Below are 24607 nucleotides of genomic sequence, written 5' to 3'. Positions count from 1 at the left end.
GATACTGGGATTCAATATGATCTGATATAGATAATAATCTATCTCCAAGATTATATATAGAGTTTCAATTAGATACAAGTGGGACAATTGTTTTCCAAAATAATCAATCATCAGACCTATATCTGACCGAAGCTACTATTTATTCAACATATTGAAAGCTAATTATCAAAACATAATTATGAGGAGGTAAGAACTATTCATGAAAAAAACACTTCTTCAGTCGCATCCAGTCCCAGACATAGGATATAAGTTGAGAATCAGTCCCACTCTTGGGAAGGAAAAAAGGGAAGAATAGGAATTGACTGAAAAAGATAGTCTATACACTAATCAGTGCCAGAAATAAGATTTATACACTTTTGAAAACATAGGAATCTTCAAGTTGATCATTAATCTGATTTATCAGAATATTAAAAGAACTAAATTTGCAAAGGAGACATCATAATATAATTGAGCATTGCAGTTAAAATAAATATTTTAATGTTCCTAAGGGGACATTAGATGCAAATAATACATATCTAAACTATGAATGCAAATGACAACATCATACAATTAGTATCCAGAAGACAGAAAATGCAAATGCTTGAAGCAAAATAGTGTTAGGAGGATGCTGAAGTAAAAGATGATAAATACAAGTTAGGTAGCATGCTTATATAGAAAAGGCAGAGAGAGGAGGTGGTTGTAACGAAGCATGCTCACCTAACAAAGCGTGCTCATCTAACAAAGCATGCTTTGTTTATCTAAACAAGATTAATGAACGGTGTGGAAAAAACCTAGAAATAAGGGAAAAAGAATATCCCAATTTGGAAATAAAATCTTACACTAACCCACCCCCTTATGCATAGCTTGGGTGGATGTAGAGATGATGGGTCCCGACAAATGAGGCCATGTACATATCAAAGTCTCCCCCAAATAAAGGAGAAGACCCCCCAAAAGAAATAGAGAGAGAATAAAAGGGGACTAGATAGCCCCCCTCAAAAGGACACCGATTGCACCCAATGAAAAGCTTGCACATGAACGAACTTGCACTCAGTGAAGGGTTTGGTGAAAATGTTCGAAGTCTGATTTGACGTCGGACGATACTTGAGATCAATGATCACATTATGAATAAGCTCCTGAATGTAGTGCATGTGGATCTCGATATGCTTGGTCCATTGATGATGGACTAGATTGCGAGAGATTTGAATTGCACTTTGGTTGTCATAGTAGATGATTGTGGGCTTCTAGAAGGGAATGCCAAAATTAGTGAGGATATTCCGAAGCTAGATGGCCTCTGTAGCAACATTAAATAGTAGACTACTTTTTGTTCGACCAACAAATGGGGCTTGAACCAAGAGAGAAGCAATATCTTGAAGTAGACTTACGATCCTAAGAATCGCCTGCCTAATCTGAATCTGTGTATCCCACCAAGTCAAAATTTATATCTGCTACAGAATGAATCCCATAGTTGTGAGTACCCTTGATGTACTATAGAATTCACTTTTTCTCTTTTCAAGGCAGCTTCTGTGGTTCCTGCATGAATCGAGAGACCATGCTCATTGCATATGAAATGTCGGACCTAAAACGAGTCCGATAGTTTATGCTACCAATAATTTGTCAATACAAAGAGCCATCAACCAAGGGAGAAGAACATTTAGCCTCAAGTTTGACCCTTGCCAAGAATGGAGTAGATAGAAGCTTACAATCAGCCATGTGAAACCTACGGAGCATTCAAGTGTATACTTAGATTGGGCAAGCATGATACCAAATGAAGATTGAGTGATCTCAATCCCCAAAAAGTAGTACAACAAACACAAGCTTGACATTGAAAATTGATCATGAAGGATGGTTTTCAGTGTTTGAATGGTGGTTGAGTGGTTCCCTGCAAGCAAGAAGTCATTGACATAAAGAACCAAGAAGGTGTGAGTATCATCTTGCTGCAACATGTAGACATTAGGATCAAAATGGCATTGAATGAACCCATTTTCAAAAGGAAGGAGTCTATCTCGGCATACCAAGACTTAGGGGCTTGTTTGAGACCATAGAGAGACATCCGAAGATGACACACAAGTGTAGAATTTTGGACTAACCCTTGTGGCTGCTCCATATATATCTCCTCTTGATGATCACCATGAAGAAAAACATACTTCATATCCATCTCATGAACATCCCATCTATGTTTTGCAGCTATACCAATAAAAAGTTGGTTGGAATTCATTTTGACAACTAGTGCAGAAGTCTCAAAGTAGTCAACCCCTAGAACATGAGAGAATCCTTTGGCAACCAAGTGAGTCTTATGCTTGTCAATTGACCCATGTATATTTTGTTTGATAGACCCACTTGTATCGAACAAGTTTCCTTCCCCTAGGAAGTGGGACAAGATCCCATCTGTTGTTCCTTTGTGAGGAACTAAATTCTTCTTGCATGGCTGCATCCTATTCAAGGACATCAAAAGCTGCCCAAAATTTCTGTGGATCAAAAGCTAAGGCAAGAAAAGCATGTGGAACATCCTGAAATTGTGATCTTTTTCTTCTTCGATTTGATGAATCCCCTATGCAATCAATTGCTGCCTGTAAAGTCTGGTGAGTGCAAAGAGGCCCAATAGTGGGGGAATGAGGAGATTCTGGAGGAGAATAATCACCTTCTAAATGATGTTTAGCAGAGAAGTAAGATGAATCTCATCATGACCATCTAAAGTGGAAGACGAAGAATCCTCAAAAGGTTCAAGAGGATAAGAATCCTTAGAAGAACTATTATTGTGATACAAGGACTCCAAGTCGATGGTGATAGGAGAAATGTCAAGAGAAGTACTAGAAGTGCTTTCCTCAAATTGAACACTCTTTTCAATGAACAACTCATGTGTAGCAAGATGAAGAAGCCTATAGAATTTGACATCATTTGGATAACCAACAAATATGCAAGGCTTGCTCTGTGAATCCATAGCCTTATGTTTTTCTGCTGAAATGCAAGCCCATGCATTAGAGCCAAACACTCAGAAGTGGTGGCTTGTGGCTTCATTTGAAAAGGAGCGACTTCCTTTACATCTTTGTGAGGAACATAGATATGGATATTACACGCATAGTTAATAGCTTTCAGCCAAAATGATGGTGAGAAAGACTTGGAGTGAATCATACTATTAGCCATCTCTTTCAAAGAACAATTCTTTCATTCTTCAACTCCATTTTGCTGAGGATTGTAGGGAACCATGTGCTGCACATTAATTCCCTCCAAAGCACAATACTGCACAAACCTATGCTTGACAATAATGGGGACAAAAAACTTTGATAGATTTTCCAATTTGTTTTTCTACAAAAGCCTTGTACTCGAAGAGTGAGTTGAAGACTTTAGGCTTTTGTTTGAGAAAATACACAATGGTATACTTGGAGAAATCAGCAATAAATGTCAAAACGTATTGGGCTCTACTGAAAGATGGTTGTAGAAATGGCCCTCCAAATCACTATGTACCAACTCCAAAATATTTGAGGCTCTCCATGCTTTGCCTTTGTCAAACTTCTCTTCAGGATGTTTGCCAAGAATGCAACCATTAACCATGTATTGTTTGCTAAGCTATTGCAAATAATGGTAGTTCAAGTAACCAAACCATTGATGTCATAAATTACTCACATCATTTGAATGAGTAGAACAATTGAAGGAGGATCAAGAACAAAGTGAGAGAACAAATAAATTCATGACTAATGATTTTCTTTCCCATTTACAACTTTAGAATAATTCTGCATCTCACAAATCACCATTGAATTAGGATTAAACTCAACTCTCTTTCCTATAATTGTGTGAATGATTTGATAGATAGATACGAGATAAGTTGATAATGATGACACACAAAGAACATCCTGGAATGCTCCTTCCCCAATTTCAACAGACCCTCTCCTACACACCTCAACAAGAGTGTCATCACCCATCAAAATGGAAGGTACAGTATATGGCTTTATTAACACAAGTTCTTTTTAGATGAAGCAATGTGGTATGAAGCATCGAAGTCAAGAACCCAAGTGGATGGTGTAGAAGCAACTGCTACATGAGCTTTTCCCTTTCCTTTCCCTTTGTTGTTATCTTGCGCCTTGTGAGAACCCTCTTCTAAACTTTGTTTGATGGATTTAGGAACACTGAGATTATTCTTCTCAAGAATGTGTGTCAAATGATCCACTTGATTCCTCATACACTTGTTCATCATGATTGGGTCTCTTATAATAGGAATTTGATCATTTTTCTCCTTGCTATTCTTTTGTTTCTTATCCTTGTTGTTATTACTACCTTGCCCTTTCTATCCTCTTGTACCTAGGTTGGTTGCTAAGGCATGTTACTTAGATGCTTAAGGGTGCCCATCTAGATTAGCTTTTTTTTTTTTTTATGTGTGGAAGAGATAGAACAATCATCTAAAGATGACATGGTGAAATTTGTACGAAGTGCACCCTTATTTGTTAATGTCTAAGTCTAACAAGAGACCATGAGGGTCCATGGGATTGAAAGCGTACAAGAAGGACGACTACCAGCAGGGGGAACCCTAATTGGTGTTCGTAGAAATAACAAAACAGGAAAGCAAAAGAACAAAACCAAGAAAGCCTAAGTGCTTCTCATAGGCATGTAGTAGTCCAGATCTCAAGGGTATATTTTGGGATGAGGGTGTAACCGAGACCTCTCAAGGAGTCACCGAACGTGGGGTAATGGTGCTATTGAGTTTACCCTTGCTATTGAGTTTACCCTTAGTGAGGTCTCACAAACCTGGTGTAACCCGAACGAGAGATCTAGGGGCGAAGAAAGAGGTGGTGAGTTGGTCTAAAGTTCGAGTTGAAGGTATCTGACTTTGTAAAGTGTGGTCAGGTAGTTGCAAAGCCTCCTATAATTAAAGGGTAAGATACCGCTGATCCGTATATCTAAAGAAAGAAGAAAGAGATCTGCAATCTTTGAACAAGTTGCAAAGGCTCCCTCTGATTTTATAGAAGATGGGGTAGTGAGTTTCAAACTCTGTCTCCCCAAGTAGGCAGAGGTGGTATATCGTGTCCTCTTTATCGATCTGATGGTCAGTCTAAATATATAACCGATGAGAACCCACTTTGAAAGAGCCCAAAGAGATGGGAAGGTCATGAGTCCAACGATGATTGAGGTACCAATTGCACACAATAAGCCCGTTCTAAATATCCATGTAGTGCTGGGCATAGAAAGACATCTTCGGGTGTAGCCCACTCAGAGAAGTACTCCAAATCGTAATAATATATTGCCTGTATATGTCGGTCCTCGCTCATTCAAATCCCATTGAGAAGCGAGGAGGCGAGTTGGGGCATCAAGAGAGAATTGAAAGGGGGGAAAGGTGATCAATTGCAATCCCAAACGAATGAAGAGGGCCGAGGCCTGAGCAAACCAACAACGATCTCTGTCTCCCAAGCTTGCAAAGAAACTAAATTGATCAAAGATGGTCCCAAGTCTAAAAGGATGAGCGCCAAACCTTGCGAAGATTATATTGTGAGGAGTGGACCAATGGCATTTGATAATGCGTCAAAGGAGAAGGGTGTGAACCTGCTCAATAGAAGCCTAGTCCGACTCGAGAAGAGAGGACTCGCACTTAATGGATCCATAAAGGATTGTCGGTCTAATCAAAGAGTCCAAAAGGAACATCTTGGTTGTGGTATTTGAGAAGTGGCGTCTGAAGCATTGACGTTTAAGCATGGCTAGGGAAACTAGTCACTCAAGCTAAAGCGGGGTCTAGAGAACTTAATACCGAGGTAAGTATAGGAGGGAGTGACCTCGCCCCCCTCGCCTTGAAAGTAGAAGTGGACATGCGAGGTCTTCAACAAGTTGAAGAACATCACTCTTGTCTTTCTCAAGTTCACAACTAATTGCTTTGAAACAAATAAGAAGCCAACCCATCAAGCAACCGCTAAAGCCCCTCAGGGGAAGAAGCCAAAAGATCCACATTGTCAACAAAGAGCAAAATGGAGATCAACACTTGGTGTAGGTAGCTAATGTTGCCAGGAAGCAAGAAGTTACGAAGGAGGTCTCTAGCTCATCAATGTAAATACCAAAGGGTGTAGGGGAGAAAGGGCATCCTTGTTTTACACTAGTGGTGCTTTGAATATAGTTCTAAATGCCCTCGAGGAGTCTTGAACCTACCCAAAGCCATTTCATATAATCTCATGATAACTGCTAGGAGTGTCTTTAAAATCCCAATATCCCTAAGCCTCTGGAAGAGGTTTGTTTGAGGAACAAAGTTGAAGGCCTTGCGAAAGTTTGCAAAGTAGTAGTAGACTTTCGCTGAACTGTGTTGAGCCCTCCTCAATAATGGCGCACAAAGTTAGAATATGGTCCATGGTTTGAAAATTGGACCAAAAATCAACTTGCCTTGTAGCCTGACAACGCTTGTGGTCAAGCTCCCTAGATAAGATGACGTTCAAACTTTGTGGTATAAAGTTTGATACACGTATGCCCAATCATGATGGTCTTGTAGTTTCTGGGGTCTATGTGGAATTTTGGTGTGTCATCAAGATATGATGTGGTTTCCATTCTCACAAAAGTTTGCACTCTTGCGTGGCGTGTGACCCCAAAGCAACTTTGTGAAATATGGAAAATCCTTCCAAGTGTCAGACCTTGACACATGAATTGAGTCTCTGGAGAAGGTTGGCTTCCTTTAAAATTCTGGTGCACTGTTGAACCAACCCAACACTTGTAGGCCTACTTCTAACTTAATCTAGTAGCTTTCTTAGAGGAAAAGGGAAGAATAAATGCAAAAATGTAGAAGAGGTGATGCACTAAATCAGAATGTTGATCTTTGAACCTACAATGAAACCAAATATCAATGAAATTATCCAACTCATCAATTTCTTGATTTATGTATACCCTAAGACCATTTGAAGGTTAGGGCTCAACAAGATACTGCAAGGAACCCAAGTTGACAAACAAGATGGATTAAGCATATCTATTTATAACACTATCTTACAATTTGAAATAGAAAATAATACATGGGCACACAATAAGGCAATTGACACGAGGTGATTGAACCCAAAAGAGGTAAAGACAAAAAATTATCAACACAAGGAAAGACAATGTTTGTGGTTTTAAAAAACAAGAAATTTATTATCAAAATCATAAAAAGGATATTCTAAATATGTTACAAGATTGCCTTTATAGGTCAAGCATAACTTTGATACAACATTTAAGTGTACAACCCTAACCAGACTAGGGTTGTGTTGCAAAGCACATGCAATTACATCAAAGATTTGATCCATGGCGTGTATGTTTTTCCCTTGAATTGAAAGAAAGCGACATTAGTGAATGCCTTTGATAATCACTGGGAGAGGGATCACTACAAACAAGATGACTCTAAGATTGGACATGGTGTGATTATTCTTCTATTAGAGAAAAAATTTCAGCCGACCATAAATGGGCACAAAGAGTGTCCTTAGATCATGTATGTAGAGCCTAGAAGAAGATATGGCACCATTTTGAAGTGATTGGAGTAGATTTGGATCCGCCTAAGATAATTAACAGATGAACATTCAACTTGTCAGGAACCACCTGCCATTTGGCTTTTAAAATGTCTTTCTGCAAATTTAAATTTGAACTATTATTGGAGATCTTTGTGCAAGAACGAATGATCGATAGCCTCCTAAAATAACTTTGTAATAAATGCCAAACCCATTAAAGAGTAGAGAGAGACTGTTTATGTTTTTCGGATCATTGCAAATGTACTTGCATTGACTATTAAGGTATATGTTTTCCATATGCAACATCCTCTCATTTATATTGAGCATGGGTGAATGAATAAACATGTCTCTTCAATAAACAAATAATTAATAATACAGACTTGATTAAGTTATATATATATATATATATATATATATATATATATATATATATATATATATATATATATATATATATATATATATATATATATATATATATAATCAAATAATAAGCTTATATCTCACATAATAATATATCTCATAAATAATTATATGAATAACCATAGAGTTATCCGACTGAAGCTACCAAACATTAACACTCCCTCTTAGCAAGGGAGGATAAATACAAGACAAAATATTACACCATTGGTAATATTAGGAATTTAAGGATATCTCAGAAGTTTTCTACAATTCAATATCGCATACAATGTCAAGAGTATTGATCTCCAAAATATCAAAATATGATATTCATCAATTACTCAAACTAGGATAAGATATCACATTTGATATCAAGAGTCTTGATCTCCTAGAATATCGACATCCGATATTCATCAAGTACTCAAAACAAGGTTTTAGATATCACATTTGATATCAAGAGTATTGGCCTCCCAGAGTATTAATGATATTCACCACTTACCCAAATTGTTAGATATCACATTTGATATCAAGAGTATTGGCCTTCCAGAATATCAATGATATTCACCACTTACTCAAAACATTTTAGATACCACATTTGATATCAAGAGTATTGGCCTCCTAGAATATCAATGATATTCACCTAGCACTCTAAGAGTAATGGCCTCCCAGAATGTTGAGATACAAGACATTCACCATTTACTCAATTTTTTTAGATCTCATAATACAAGTTGATTGTAAGATCGTCACCTTACAATAGCTTCTCCAAATACAAGTGATTATCATTTGGAAGTCGTCACTTCCTCATGATATACACAAGTAGGCCCATATAGTTTAGAGGAATATTTAGGAATCGCAATCCTCTTGATTGCTACAATTTATTGATTACTGGAGAATCCATCTTCAACATTGTCTACTCCCTCTTAATCAATATGTTTGAGATCGCCAAAGGTTTATTGAAACATATCCTCTATCTTCTCCCTCTCTTTCAAGATTCTCTCTAATGAAATGTCACTCCCTCTTTTTTCTTGCACGACCATTCTTGAAGGAAAAGATCAAGGCAAGTAGTTCTTATAGTAATAACATAACAGATCTACTATAGAGTACATGAAAAATTTACTCAAAAGTGAATTTATCTTGTGTAGTCAAAAGATAATCTCCTTCGCATGACTTATTTATTCATTACTAATTTTATTTTATTCAAAAAATATTACTCAATTTTACTGTCAAATGTTTCAAACTAATATATATTTACATATATATTATCACCTATATTCATAATTATATATCCCACAATATTCTATAATGATCTAAATCCATAATAATATCAAGCATGGAAAGAAACATTTATAAAACAAATATTATGAATAAAATATACCTTTATTACACTTACCTTATCTTATGTCTTTTCCCCCTTAAGGCAAGTATTCATGTACCATGCACAATTATCATCCATTTTGTTTTATGCATGGGACTCCATGTTTCTTACATGGCAGAATTCCTTCCTTTTAATCTTCGCACTCTTCTCCCTATTACTTAATGGTTGAATTACATTTGAATATCTCTTCATTCAAAAACAACCGCTCACAGGTCTAAGTTGCTTCGTCATGGGAAAAGATGATGTAACCATCATCTTAAGGAGAACTACGGTCATCTATGAGCATGTTTAAAATGGGATGTATTTTCTTCAAGCTTGCAAACTGTAGTATCTGGGAAGCTTCCTTCCAAAATACCTTATGGCTTCCACACAACCATGTATACATCACGTTAGCAAAAACGATCTTAGCTTCTTCAAGATTCCGTCTATTTCCTTGTTTTGAGCAAATTGAAATACGAAGGTGTCTTGTTGATTTGTATAGATACTTGATCATCATAGTGTGGATCATTTCCATTGGAATTTTACACAAAATGCATTATTAACTCGCAGTTATCTTTTCCAAATACTATTATCACCTCCCCATTTGAGATATATAGTGTGGCTTCTCTACAAACCTAATAATAGACAATTGGCATGCTTCGTAATACCAACTTCCAACCGATGTATATATGTGGGGAAACTGTGATATGGGTGGGAGATTCATTTCAGCGCTTCTAAAAACCTTGTTTGAAAGAAATACTTCATAGAAACGCTTAAGCTTATGTAATTTTTTTTTTTTTTACGAACAAATAAAGAGTTGTCTTCCTTTCTTGCATTTACAATTCAACCTGGCTCTGATACCATGTTGATGTTTCTCGGATCATTGCAAATGTACTTGCATTGCCTGTTAAGGTGTACGTTTTCCATATGCAACATCCTCTTATTTATATTGAGCATGGGTGAACGAATAGACATGTCTATTCAATAAATAGATAATTAATAATACAAACTTAATTATGTTATATATATATATAATCAAATAATAAGCTTATATCTCACATAATAATATATCTCATATATAATTATATGAATAACCATAGAGTTATCCGACTGAAGCTACCAAACATTAAAAAAGACTAATTGTCTCTTTGATGGGCAATGGACCATGCAACAACTCATCAGGCCCATCACTTGTGGTTTTTGTCGAGTGGCAAAGTGACATGAATAGGGTTCTTTGAAGGATGATAAGTCTGACATTCGATTGAAAGATCTATTAGAGACCGAAGGGACTACAAAATCATCCCCTTGATTCTTGAAACATTCTTCTAACATTGCTTTGGAGCCTGCTTTATTAGAAACTGAGGAGATGGAAAACTTGTTTTCTCAATGGATGATACCCCTGATAGCTCTAGATATGAATGCAACCTCATTGGAAATTGGGGAGAGTAGGAAACTATCTCCTTGATGTCGAAACCATCTTAACACATTGTACCATCTGCCTAATTGGATATTAGAGAGACCAAAAAGGGTCCTCCCGACGACCGACTTGTGCATGACCACTTGAACTCCTTGCATATGGCCTTGCCTTATCGGAGATTGAAGAGACTTAAAGATCATTCCTTTGACAAGATGAGTCTCTTCGATGAAGATTGACTTACCTTGACCTGTGGGCATACTATTCAACGATTGATAAGATTCAATGAAAGGGAAATTGACAATAGAAGATTGTCTTAGTATGGAGGCTGATCAATAAGAATGAAGTGGGGCTCAAACCAATTACTCAAGTGGCTAGCAACGGGTTTAATAGGTCGACAAAAAATTCAGGACAGAGTGCGGAGCAGACTAGTGCGTGCTTCAAGCAATGGTGTTTAGGGTTTAAGGCTTTGAATGTAATTCTGTTTGCAGAGTAGGGCTTCGATAAATATTTTGGTACCTCTGGATAGGCACAATATGGACTACAAGACTTCTTATTGGGCTACGACCAAGTACGTTGAATTCATTCTCCTTCACTTAACTTTTCCTTCTTTTAAAACGAAGTTCCACTTTTGATTTTGGATCGCAATGCCAATTTTGGAATTGCTTGTCAAGCTCAAAACATTCATTTTGAATGGGGACTTTCTTAGCTTTTTTTTTGAAGCTTCTAAGTTCAACTTTTGATGTCAGACCTTAATGCTAGATGTGGAATATTTTTGTTTTATGTGGATTATAATTTTTGAATTTTAACTTCCTCTTACTTAGCCACATTCTCTTGTTTCTCAGTTCCACTTTAGACATTGGATCTTGATGCCAGTTGTGGAACTGTTTGTTAGGTCTGAAATTTCATTTTGAACTAAGATGTAGACACTTGAAAAATGGGATTTTTAAAAATGATTATGGCGTGTAGGATGAAGGGCTTCAGTGGTCTTGAACCTATTTATCTCAAGTGGGATATATGAGATAGGGTAAGGATGGCATAAAATGCCAACAATTGCTTTAGAGTTCCTGCAGTGGAATAACAAAAGAGAGTTTGAAATGCCGAAATGCATGGCCTTTGACTCTTTTATTGTAGGGTTGAGATGGTAGAATATGAATCTATATATAGACTTGTAGGTTTATTTAGTACTTTGAAACAAATTAAGTTTTTTATTTCAAAGATGATTATCTCGGCCTATTTGTAGAAATTTCTATGTTTTGCATTTTTCTTGGTATTATAATTGCTGATAATAAGTCTTCGAATTTAATTTTGGTGCTTTAAATAACTAAAAATAGTTTTATTTTTAAATTAGTGATTTTTTATTGATCCAAACCATCTCTGTTTACCATTTTTGGACATGGGTAGTATCAGATTCTGCCAGTTTTTGATAATAGCTATTCTGATACTATATGTATCGAAGTAATTTTTTGTGTATAATGGTCAATTAGCTTTTAGGATAGACTTTAGGAGTTTACAAATTGTAAGTCTTATTCTATTGGCTGTCACTTTTATCCTATTTGGAGAAAATGTTTGTAATCTCACTTAAGGAAACTTTTGCTCCCTTATTTATGGTCAAATTCCTCGGTAATTGTTCCATGTTTATTTTTTGTAATATGGTATCAAAGCCCAGTTAAGCTTCGAGTTTTTGAATGTGTGAAGATCTAGAGACCACTGCCAATAGTGACAATTTGAATAACACTCGTAGTCACTTGAGAAAAACACACCTGACAATCCAATTGTACATGCTTGGAAAGTTGCCATTTTTCTTTATTTGTTTTTTTTTTTCCCCTAAATTTGCTTTTTTATTTTGGAAATTTTGGCATGTTAGGTTGTACAGGCAGCTGCTTTTTTGGTGACAAAATAAAATAAAATCACAGCTAAGATCCACTAGACAAACAACAAGATTAATCTTCATTATTCATGTATTTTGATGGGTTCTAATAAAATTGAATTTCTACTAGGCTTCTTTTTTGTAGGTAGGGTAGAAGTGTGTTATAATTTTTTGTAGAAAATCATTGATAGATAGATAGATAGATAAAATTTTAACGTCCGTGAGGCTAAAAATAGCCCATGGGACAGCAAGACAACTTAAGCAAACTTAAGTAGCTCCATTCGTTTCTTGTGTAGGATGATGATGAGCCCAGCCAATTGCTCAAAGTACTCTTCGTTGAATAGGTTATGCTAAGAACTGTCACATATAGTATCCGCAAATTTATCTCTGCTGTCCTTGTAGGCCTCACATTCTAAAATAAAGTGCTGTTCAGTTTCCACTTTTCCAGAATTCCAGAATCTGCAAATTCTCTCTTCCCAAGCCTCATTTGGCCTCTTCCAACGCCCGGTCTCACAACGAAGTTGGTGAGAGTTGGTTCTTAGCTGAGCGATAAGAATTTTAGCCGTCCAAGAAATGTTGGCTCCTGTGTACGCTTTTTGGAGTTGATCACAAGTGGGGTTGAACTCATTTATACAATATATTTTCTTCCTCCTGATCTCACTTCTCCAATTTCTCTTGTAGAATTTCTCTATAACAAAGACCTTTATTTCTTTATTATTTGTGGGGCACATATTGAATTGAATATTCCATTTACTCATCCATTTGATGTTTTGTTGCATCCATGTCCTTTTTCGCTTACATAGTGTATCACTAAAGACAACTTTAGGCCATCTATCCTCTTCCATTTTTTTGATTCATTTTAGAGAGCTTAAAAGGCGAACCATAGCAAGTGCCTCGATAGCAGCAGCCCCCATTTCACTTAGCATGATATCATATGGAATAGTGTTTTTGATTTTAAACTTGCTTGTGATCAAATGCTTTTGGATTCCTTAGATTTGTTTCCATTGTGCTATAGTAGTGTTGCTGACCCATAATTCACACAATTCACACCTGTAAAGAACAACCGGTAGCACAAGATGACCGAACAAGGTTTGGATACTTTTCCAATCCCACAGCTCTGCTTCACGGCACCTGTTCTGAAGAGCATAAAAAACCTTCCACCCACCTAATGTCCTTTTATGCTTGCAACTAGACCAACTTAGTTTTTTGTTGAAATTGATGCCAAGGTATTTATACTCCACAACTTCTTCAAGTACACTTCCGTTGTAATAAAACTCATGTTGATGCTGTTTTTTATTATTAGAGAAAACCATAACCTTAGTTTCGCTGATATTGACCTGCATCCCCAACATTTTGCAAAAGCTCTCAAGAGAAGATAGAGGATCTTGCAAACCACAGGTAGATTTGGCAATCAAAATGAGATCGTCCGCATATAGGAGCAGCTTTATAACAAATTCACCTAGCTGAATGCCTTCACCCTTTTGCATGTTTAACTACTCTTTCAGCTTGTCAATATATAAACCAAACAAAGTAGGAGATAAAGGGCAACCCTGCTTGACCCCGATATTGCTCCTAAAACATTCTGAAATGCCATTTGAAGTTCTGATTTTGACTTTCACCTCTTCGTACATCGTATGAACAGCAGCTCTGAGATGCATAGGAATCCCCAATTCTTCCGTCCTGAGCCAAAGCTTATCTCTAGGGGTAGTGTCAAAAGCCTTTTTAAAGTCAACAAAGTAACAAAAAACCTCTTCCTTTTTCTTCCACTCTTTTTCAATAATGTGCCTCAGAGTGAAACAATGATCCATTGTCGAGTGCTTTGGCCTAAAACCAGCTTGCCCTTTAGCATGTTTATGGTTTTCTTCTGCCCATTTGCTTATCCTAGTTTCTATCATGCTGCCAAAAAGTTTAGCAAAGAGGGGATTGATCATTATAGTCCTGTAGTTGGAGGGGTTGTTAACATCACCACTCTTAAAAAGTGGTATTGCAAGGCTGATTGTCCAGTCTTTCGGAAACCCTTCTTGGCAGATTTTGTTGAATATTTCAGTGATGTGCGGTGCAAGAGTTTTCATACCCCACATCAGATATTCTGCTTGAAGCTCAACAAGGTCTTTTGCTTTACCTCCACCCAACTTCTTAAATGTTGGCGGTTAATTTATTTCTTTAATATTTTATGAGCTCATTTGTACAAAATAATTATCTGTAGTTTGTGCTTTAGGGTTTCTGTACAACAACTTCGTTTTCTGATGCGGTTTCTTCAGAATATCAATTCTTCCTTAAATAGCAAGGATTCCTAATGTAGTTTTTTGAAAGTCTTTTCACAAAATTGTTTGCATTTGTTTGTGGACTAGAGGAATATTTTCTTTTTCTTTTTCTTGTGATTACAAGTTGCAGAAGGGAAGATTTTCAATGTTGGAAGGCAGCCAATATTTTACTAAAACGTATCTATGTTATCAGGTTCATCTAAATAGAGGCCAGTGTATGTCAAAATTACATTTTGGCACAGGTTTCTGTTTGAGAAGGTCCTTGATTTGCTTAGGGTTTGGCTCAGAATATAAAATATATAATTTGAGTGCAATACAAATGAGTGTCAGGTTAGAAAAAAATATTGAACGTATTAAACAAACACAATTAGCTGAATTTTATTCTGCTTGATAGATCAACAATGTAATGGAAATCGCAATGTTTATATATGAGACCTTCTTGTTGTCCAAAGCCAGGTGTAAAAACATTAGATTTCAATTTCAAAACAGAATGAAAGGTATGCAATTGCTATCAGATTCAATTGTGTAGTGTTTAAGTCAAAACTCATGGACCCATGTTTCATGAGTAGTGGTCCACAAGAACCCATCTCTGATGAGATGAATAACACACGTAGCACTCATTTCATCCAAGTGTTGCACATAGAGGGTACCTGGAGAGCTGTAAGATTTAAGAACTCATGGTATTGTAGTTAATGGGTGCTAATATTTGGTGTTAATACCTTGATATAATTGCATACAATTGCTAAGGATATTCCTTGGTCTTGCATATGTTCTAGAAAACATTCATTTTGGATATGGAGCTTTTGGGTTCTTTGATATTGTGGTGTTTAGTATTCACCATGTATTAAGTCATAAAGTTTAAAGTTTCCATAATCTTTGTGGGAGGAATGTTTGTAGATTATTGCCTTAGTAGATGCCAAGATTGTAGGGCTTGCTTGTCCTGCCAATACTTGCTTATTGCTTTCTGTATTATATCCATGTTCCATAAATATAATTTATCATTTTACTAAGGTATTTCAAATTTGATGTATTATATATTTTAACCTGCAACATGTTTCTCCCATGAAATAATTTGTACTCTGTCTTATTCAGGAAAGTGGTAATTCAACTGTTGCTGGCATTACTTTTTATGTATCGGATACTTTTGGCGAAGCGCTATATAACTCTTGCAAAGATGTCAAGTTTGGCTCAATGAATACTAGAGCAATTGACTTTGTAGGAGGTGGTGCAAGGGACCATAAAGGTGAATGTTTGCCTTTTTTTAAGCAAGCCTTATTAACATCTAACTTGTGCAAGCTTTATTTTTAACATTTTCCTTCTTTTTTTAATTCTTATGGGTACTGTGAGTATAAGGGAAAATGCAAATACAGATGAATCTCTTTTCTAAAACTTGATGAGGGAGGTGAAAGCTACCAGTATATATTATATCAGTGCTCATGGTGTCTTAAAGTTACTCCTCTCTTTTCTGTGAACCTAATGTGCTAGGAAGATAATGTGGAGTCAAAACCTGGGACCTCGCTCTCACCAGGACAACAGTTTACTGCTGTATCGCAGGCCTAAATCCTTCTATATTGTGTATTTCAAATGAATTATTAATAACTTTTATATTTAGTGAATTTGACTGTGCAAAAGGGAACAACTTAGTTATGGATATTTCATATGATATATATAATATTTTAATTTGCACAGCATATACATATATGAAATAGAATAGAACCATTCACAAGCATGTCAAAGCTGTTCGTATCATGAGACTAAGATAAGCACATATTATTAAGTTTGGCTATGTTAATTAACAGTCAGTAGGTTTGTTCAAAGGTTGCTTACTATTTTCTAATATAATAGGGTACAGCTAGGTATTCTGATAATATTCAATTGCCTGGAAATTTTTGAACAAACGTTGCTCTGTAGCCTTCTAAGTTCATCAGAGGTAAGTTCAATGGGTGTGTTTTAGGAGATGCAATACAGTTGAAAACTTCACTTTCTAATTAGTCACTGGATTCCTGTGGGGTGATTTCTATGTCGGAGTCGTGGACAATATAATACTGAGGGATTGTGAAGGGGAACATTCTAATTGGTCTATAAGTTCTTATAATTTTATATTGTCACAAGGCACTGTAATGTGCTTGTTTTACCATTCTTTTCTAGACCGTGACTCCACTGAACTGCGCTTTCTTTGTTTTGTTTGTCAACCATTACAGACAGTTGTAGACCACTCATTTTTGGGAAGATTAGCCATGCTAGATAGATGAGTCTTAAGAGTTCTCTGCATTAGTGAATGCCAGATATACTATGTCAGCCATTATTTTGGTCCACGATTTATGTACATATTAGTTACCAATATTTATCCAATTCTATATATTGTGTCAATTAGTAACATCTGTGTATTGGTGCAGAATGGTTTGAATTCATTGGCAGAAAAGCGGAACTTAATCAACCAGGCTCACCGTATTCGATTGATTTTAGAACAACAGTTCCATTATCTTCTCCCATGGAACCAATGAATGTGAGTGCTTTTTCATGTGGAGATACATCACTGGGATGTTCTTGTGGAGATTGCCCCTCCTCAGGCATATGTTCTGAATCATTACCTCCTACGCCACATGAGAAAGATTCGTGCTCCCTTCATCTAGGTTCTATTAAGGTGAGGAATTTGATTAGCACTTTTGTAATCTTAATAGAAGCATTTATATTCTAGTAGAGTATATGCAGATATTCCAGTTATACCAATTTTAAGGATTGCATGCAAAATTTTACTCAAATATTTGTAATAGCAAGTGAGGAAACTCTAGTAATATGAAGTTTGACTTTTATTTGATCATTTATTTTGATAATTTCTCCTCGGCATCTATGAAGGATGAATGAAATTATACTGCATGATTGTAATCTGTGTAGTATCTAAGCCTTAATGGTTTTTGCAAAGCAGCGTCTTTGGTTTTTAACTTTAGTAGAGATTCTTAGTTCTTAATGGGATTTTCTTGTTTTCTTATCTGTGCAGGTGAAATGTGTAGATTTTACAGTGGCCATTGTGTATATCGTACTTGGTTCTGTAATATTTGGCTGGGGTTTCTTAAGCAAAACTCCAACATCCAACAGGCCATCATTGAAGCCCCTTTTGCACACTGAGGAAGAATGTGTAGATCGTTCTGTAAATAAAAATGAACATGTTACGCTTCCTGTACAAGTATGCATCTTTTTTCTAGTGGTGGAAAAATCCTTTTTCGTAAATGAAATAAGCAATTAGTTGAATTTGAGTGTAACCTTTGCTCCTGCATTAGAATAAGTGCTGAAACACGTTTTTGATTTGGTTAAATAAGTTAATCTTCATTGGGAGATATTGAGTGGATTGATGGAAAATTCTGATGACCTTTTTGGTATGTTGGACATTATTTCATTTTGCACATTAATAGTTGATTTATATTCTAACACTGACAACAGTCCTGGATTGCTTTCATGCAGGGGCATGAAGGAGTTCCTGTGTCAAAAAGGGGAATCCGATTGCCATTCATCCAAGCTTACATATCGAAATTCTATAGGTTCTACTCTTAATTTATCGATCATACTTTTGTATCACTTTCTCTCAGAGTTGCATAAATCATGAAATTTAATGCTGTCGCTGTGTATGCAGGAGTCATGGAATTATGGTTGCTAGACATCCGAGCCTTGTTTTGCTGGTGTCTGTTGGAATTGTTCTTCTATTATGCATTGGGTTGATTCGCTTGAAAGTTGAGACGAGACCCGAAAAGGTTGATTTCAAAAAATCAGATCCTCTTATTGCTATTTTTACTGTGACTCAGTAGATTGGTGGTGTAATGATGAGACATATAATATGGGTACGAGCTTGGAAATCATAATGCAATTCTATTAAGTAAACGTGAGGTCTTCGTTTGCTCTTAGACATACTGGTATAAGCTTATTGGGTAATGCCTGGTTATTTGTTATGCCATTCAGTTCAACTTTCTTTGTTTCACATTGCTTGTCCACCCCTTAGTTCAGTCAGTAAATCTAGACAGCACAATGCCTAATTCCCTGGCAAAGCTCAAGGTAATGTGATATTTCTCTTATGGCTTATTGATCCTGAAGCAATATATGTGTTTGAAAGAAAGAAAGGTGACATTTTTTTATGGAATAAGTGATAGAAGGGAAACCCGTTTCTTGTTATTAGAATACATGCTTATATGGAAATTGATTTGAACATAATTAAATCTTGGAGTCATACAGTATACTTGGTTTTGCAGCTGTGGGTTGGCCCTGGAAGTAAGGCAGCGGAAGAGAAGAAGTTCTTTGACACTCACCTGGCTCCCTTTTATAGAATAGAGCAGGTAACAAAATATAGATATTATATTAGTCTTTTAGAAGTTGACCACACCAATAATAGCATGTCACCAACTCATTGCAAGTACTTCATAACTGTTATCTGCAAAATGTATTCTCTTTAAAAAATCCTAATTATTTTCTTGTTTGATTGCTTTGTAATCTTTGTAACTAAGTGGGATCCTTAAATGATAGGTAAAGCTGTTCTCCCTGAATATTAGTTTTGGAGGTTGTATTCGGATGAACCATCATCTTATAAAGCCTTTAGTTCTTTGTGGCTTTGAGAAGAGCTCTGAACAAGTACTACTGGAACCTAAAATTTTTATTCCGCAAAAATCAGAGGAAAAGGATACATTATTTATGATACAAGAGAACAATTGAGAAGGGCGGAGGTTTCCTGTCTCTTTCGTTCACTATTGGAATGCCATAAGGACCCAAGAAAGGATAAATGTTAATGTTCTATAGCTTGAACTGTCTTAAATTGCACAGTACTAAATGCTGAATTTTATGACTTATGATCCCTCTGCAGTATTTACATGGCAATCTTTGAAGGCATATGTCAAGAGGCTTTTCAAGTTTTCATCTGTTCAACTGAATTCTATGTTCAAGTCCCTTTGACGTGGAGAGTAGCTATGCCAGGGGAATTCTGTTGCAATCAAACAAAATGAGGTTGTATTGTGTTAATTTTATGTTGCAGACTCATCCTTGACTTTTTGTGGCTTGTACAATCTGTTCCCAATTTAGATCCTTGTTGGGTGCTGGCGAGTAGTGAACTTGGGATGACTTCTGATTTTTCTGATTTCATGATGAACCTAAATTTATTTTACCGTTTCTTTTTGTGGTAATACACCAATAATAGCATTTCATCAATTCATTGTGAGTCCTTCATAACTGTTATCTGCAAAATGTATTTTCTTTCGACAATCCTAATAATTTCCTTATTGGATTGCATTGTAATCTTTGTAAATAAGTGGGATTCTTGAAAGATTTGTGAAGCTGTTGTTCCTGAATATTAGTTTTGGAGGTTATATTGGGATGAAACATCATCTTATAATGCCTTTAGCTCTTTGTCACTTTTTTGAGAATAGCTCTAAACAAGCACCACTGGAACCTGAAATTTTTATTCTGCAAAAATCCGAGGAAATGGATGCATTATATATGATACAAAAGAACAATTGAGAAGGACGAAGGTTTCCAGTCTCTTTCGTTTACTATTGGAATGACATAAGGACCCATGAAAGGACAAATGTTAATGTTGAACTGTCTTAAATTGCATAGTACTAAATGCTGAATTTTAAGACTTATGATCGCTCCGAAGTAGTTACATGGCAATCTTTGAAGGCATATGTTGAGAGACTTTTCATCTGCTCAACTGAATTCTATGTTTAAGTCTCTTCGACGTGGAGAGTAGCAAGGCTAGGGGAATTCTGTTGCAAGCAAACAAGATGAGGTTTTATTGTTTTAATTTTATGTTACGGACTCATCCTTGACTCTTTTTGGGTTGTACAATCTGTTTCCAATTTCGATCCTTGTTGGGTGCTGGCGAGTAGTGACTTTTGATTTTTCTGATTTCGTGATGAACCTAAATTTATTTTAATGTTTTTCTTGGTGCTTATTACTATTAGTGTGTTTTCAATTTTTCTTTTTAATGACTCGACTCTTACTCCCAAAACCTTCGAGGACTGATGTGCTGTATGCTTTGGCAAGGTAGCCATGTATGAGAAGCTTCTCCTCATTGTCCATGTCATTTTCATCTGTTGTAAGGATGCTTTTGTTGATGGAGTGATGGTCGTTTCCCATTATGTATGAATGAATGAATAATTTTTAATGTCCATGAGGCTGAAAGTAGCCAATTGGACAATCAATTGTGCCATTTGGACTTTTACACTACAATCCTTCTGGTTTTCGAGCTTTCCTAACTTATAAACAATCTCCCTACTAAATTATCTGTACCAAGAAACAATTGTCAAGATATTGACATAGTTGTCCTCAATGTGTTCTTGAAGGTGTTGGATTAAATTGTCATTGATGTCAAAGGTTTCTGGACTGATTTACTCAGGCAAGATGTATGTGTAGATGTATCAAAGTTTCCTTTTGTAGATGTATATACTATCAAAGTTTCCTTTTGTAGATGTATATACTATAGGAGGGAGGAGGTTTGGAGGTAATTAGAAAACAATCATTTCATTCAGTACCATTTCTATTAAAATCCGAGAATCAGATTTCTTAAAGCAGATTATAAGTGCAGAGAATTATATTTTTGAGAGCAGATTATAATGTAATAGCCCAACCTGGCTTCTAATTTGCACAACTTATTGTTTTTGCAATTTCCTCAATGTTTACAAATTATTGTATTTGTTTTTCCTTTGTAAATATAAATCAGCGATTTAAAGAACTTTAAAATGAAAATATAGATAATCAGACTGTAACTGAATGATATACTTTGCACTTTATTTTGGATAAACATCAATAAGAAGAACAAATTTATTTTATTGGCACTTGGAAAGCAAGTGTTTTTGGCTAGCCGTCCCACCAACAATGCCTTCTTTATTATCACGTTGGCTCCTCAATACTGAATGGCAACCGCAGATGAAGGTTGCTCTCCAACAATGAATTCCACACCTTCCTTCAAACACAAATCGATGCCTGAAGTGAAATTGCAGGCCGGCCACAATTATGGGTGCTCTAACTGATTGCGTGACCTCCAAAAGAGCAGACGCTGGTAACAATTCCACGTCCAGCAGCTGGAGGAATGGACGCAGGTCTGGAATTAAGCCGGCTGCAGTCCCCAATATGCAACACTGCCCTCAAGGGCACAATACTGATTTCACAAATGCTGTCACACTAAAATGCCATCGACCTCAGAAAACCAAACATTTTCCACAATCAGAATTCGCAATTGCCAGTCAATTCGAATTCTACAATTGGAGACATCCACAGCTATCTCTCCTTAGCCACAGGGATCCAGTAGGAGACAGCCAATCTATTTGCAAATGCAATTCTTAAACCACCTTCAGCATTCAATCTTTCAGCAACACAATAACTCCCAGCCATAGGAAACACAGTTAGGGAGATATAATAAATATTCAGAATATCACAAATCACTATACCTCAGCAGTGAATTGCCCATTCAACTTCAGACTCTTATACCACAGCAAGGGCGAAGAAATCAGAACTCAGGAAAAAGCCACAAAGGCAACAAAAGAAAATTAAAGTATCCAAGCGTGCTTTTCTCAACAAATGGGCTTGTATAAATAACCTCCAGATTCCCTTTTGTTGCCAAAATGTAACTTCACTTAGGAAGCTTCACCACACAACATTAATTAGAAGCTTCCATTAGATTCTCTCACTTGACTCGGCTTAAGTAATTAATAAATGACACTTTCCATTGATAACTCAACCTTCAACTTAAGTGAAATTATAAAGTTAAATTATAACTTTATAATAAGCCATTTAATTATTTGATAAAAATTTGGCCACTAAAATATGATAACTCCCAAAATACTCATCATTTCAATATGCCATCTGAAATAGGAGTCATACCTATTATTTCTCCATGTGACTAAATGCACTTTCCAAAAATAGAAAGGGTCCATCTTGATCAACACCAACTTACCACAAATAGTAAGTACACAAAACTAAGCCCAAATGAAGTCCAATTTGAACCAAATGAAGAGCAACCTGTAGCTTACTAAATTGTGGAGAAGATAAGACCCTCCCAAGTCAAGCCGCTACCTCAGAAGACCCTCTATACGCAATAGTTAGCCTATGAGGATCACATTAATAGGCTAATCCATGAAACTTTGATACTGACAAAAATGGGGACATTACATATAAGTGTAGAGAATTAGATTTTTATGAGCAGATCTATGAGTACAAATCAGGTATTTAGAGAGCAAAAATCGAAAATAATTACAGTAGGTATTCTGCAGACTAGTGAGCACATATTGAGGATTATATAGCAGATTTGGGTAAAGTTTGGAGAGCAGATGTTCAATTCAGATTTGTGTGATTTAATGTAATAATTAATTAATTAACTTGTCCCTAGAATTAAACTAAATAATAAAGGACCTTTAATTAATTAATAAATATGGAGCTTAAATTAATAAATTAATAAAATAAATGATATTGTCGGCCTGTACTTGTAAGTCTCTAGATCCTTCTTGGAGGCCTTTATAAAGCGATGGCTAGGCATTGCAATTCATCATGGATTTGATTTGATTTCTTTTTGTATTTTCGGAGGCTGAAGGCTAAGGGATTGTTGTGCGTAGTTTTAGAGGTGGAAGATCCTCTCTACTTCGTTGTTGCAGTTTTGGTGGTGCAACACCACCCTATTCTGCCGTCGGAGGTATCACTCAGATATCTCAGTTGTGTACTAAATCTGTGATAGTTGTCATTTCTTGATTGATCTTAATTTTCCTGGATCTTCCAACAAATTTGTCATGCCTTTCGTCAAAGACATATCTGTATGAGTTCGATAATTAATAATAGAAATGATTCCGAGCATCCATGTGTTCTATTTTGCATCATTATTTGGCTTGTTAATAGCACTACAAAAGCCTCAACTCACACAAGACTGATTACTAATCGAGGAAGAGGGAAAATTAGAATTCGTACGACACTCACCATATAGAAGTTTGGACTCGTACAAAAGCCTTGCTATAGGTATGGCCATTGTAGCCATATCATACAATCAACCTTGCATATTGTACGCCCATCCTTCGTGACCTGTTCTCATCTGTATGACCATCCAAATCCCACTCACCATATCCCACACCAACCACCCATCGTACGCTTCAAGGCATAGCTCTGTATAGACTCCTCTTATTCTGGTACACCCTCACTTCTGGTACACCATCACCACGATATAGTCCTCACACTTACAGACAATACACCTTCTACATCAGATTTATAGGTTAAGGTTGTTGTCAATGCCAAATCATAGTTGGGAACATTATAGTGGTGTCAGAGTTGGTGATCTTGCCAGCCTGTCAGGTATCGAGATTGAATTATGGGGCCGAGTAATGGTTTGGTTGATTCACTAAGAGAGCTAGGAAGTGAAGAAAGGTTCCAAGAACAGGAGAAGAGAACACTCAACCTCTTGGCAGGCACAAGGTGGTTAACGATGACTTTAATTTCGAGGGCCGAGCGTTAGGAACTACAAACACCGACCTTCCCTGAGTCGTTGAAGCAAATCAAGGAAGATTGGGTGATTGACAGAGGGGAGGACATATCGTTGAAGGATTATGTAGAGTTGCGAATGAAGTATCCTTCATCTCAGCACAATAAAATTTTCAACAATGGTTGGAAGTTTGATATTGGTATGTGGATAGGATGGAGTCATACAAACATTAGAGGATATGGACAAGCAAAAGACTCCAATTGCTCCTTCGGATGGCGAACAATAAAAGTCTCAAGACAACCACAAGCTTGATGATGCAGAAATTGTTGAGGTTAGGGAAGGAGAAAAAATGTAGATCCGAAACAAGATGACAACCAAGGCAATGTTGAAGTGGACCCTCATATTATTGTTAGTGTGTGGAAGTAGAGTAAGGTTACAAATCTTCTGGAGCGTATGGA

At 36.4% G+C, this 24607-nt stretch overlaps 1 protein-coding gene across 1 annotated transcript in view; it reads left to right on the top strand.

The window, feature by feature from the left end:
- Positions 1–24607, top strand: part of LOC149542587 (uncharacterized) — a 230419-nt gene that overhangs the window by 64893 nt on the left and 140919 nt on the right. Inside the window, exons 7-12 of the mRNA XM_089797485.1 lie at positions 15806–15956; positions 17110–17357; positions 17712–17897; positions 18173–18249; positions 18342–18459; positions 18952–19035. Coding sequence (XP_089653611.1) covers positions 15806–15956; positions 17110–17357; positions 17712–17897; positions 18173–18249; positions 18342–18459; positions 18952–19035 — 864 coding nt within the window. The remainder of the gene's footprint in view (positions 1–15805; positions 15957–17109; positions 17358–17711; positions 17898–18172; positions 18250–18341; positions 18460–18951; positions 19036–24607) is intronic.

This window comes from Cupressus sempervirens, chromosome 8, assembly GCF_028749045.1.
Source record: "Cupressus sempervirens isolate cs-2001-9-10 chromosome 8, ASM2874904v1, whole genome shotgun sequence".
NCBI lineage: Eukaryota > Viridiplantae > Streptophyta > Pinopsida > Cupressales > Cupressaceae > Cupressus > Cupressus sempervirens.
This window is presented reverse-complemented; position numbering and strand designations above follow the sequence as displayed.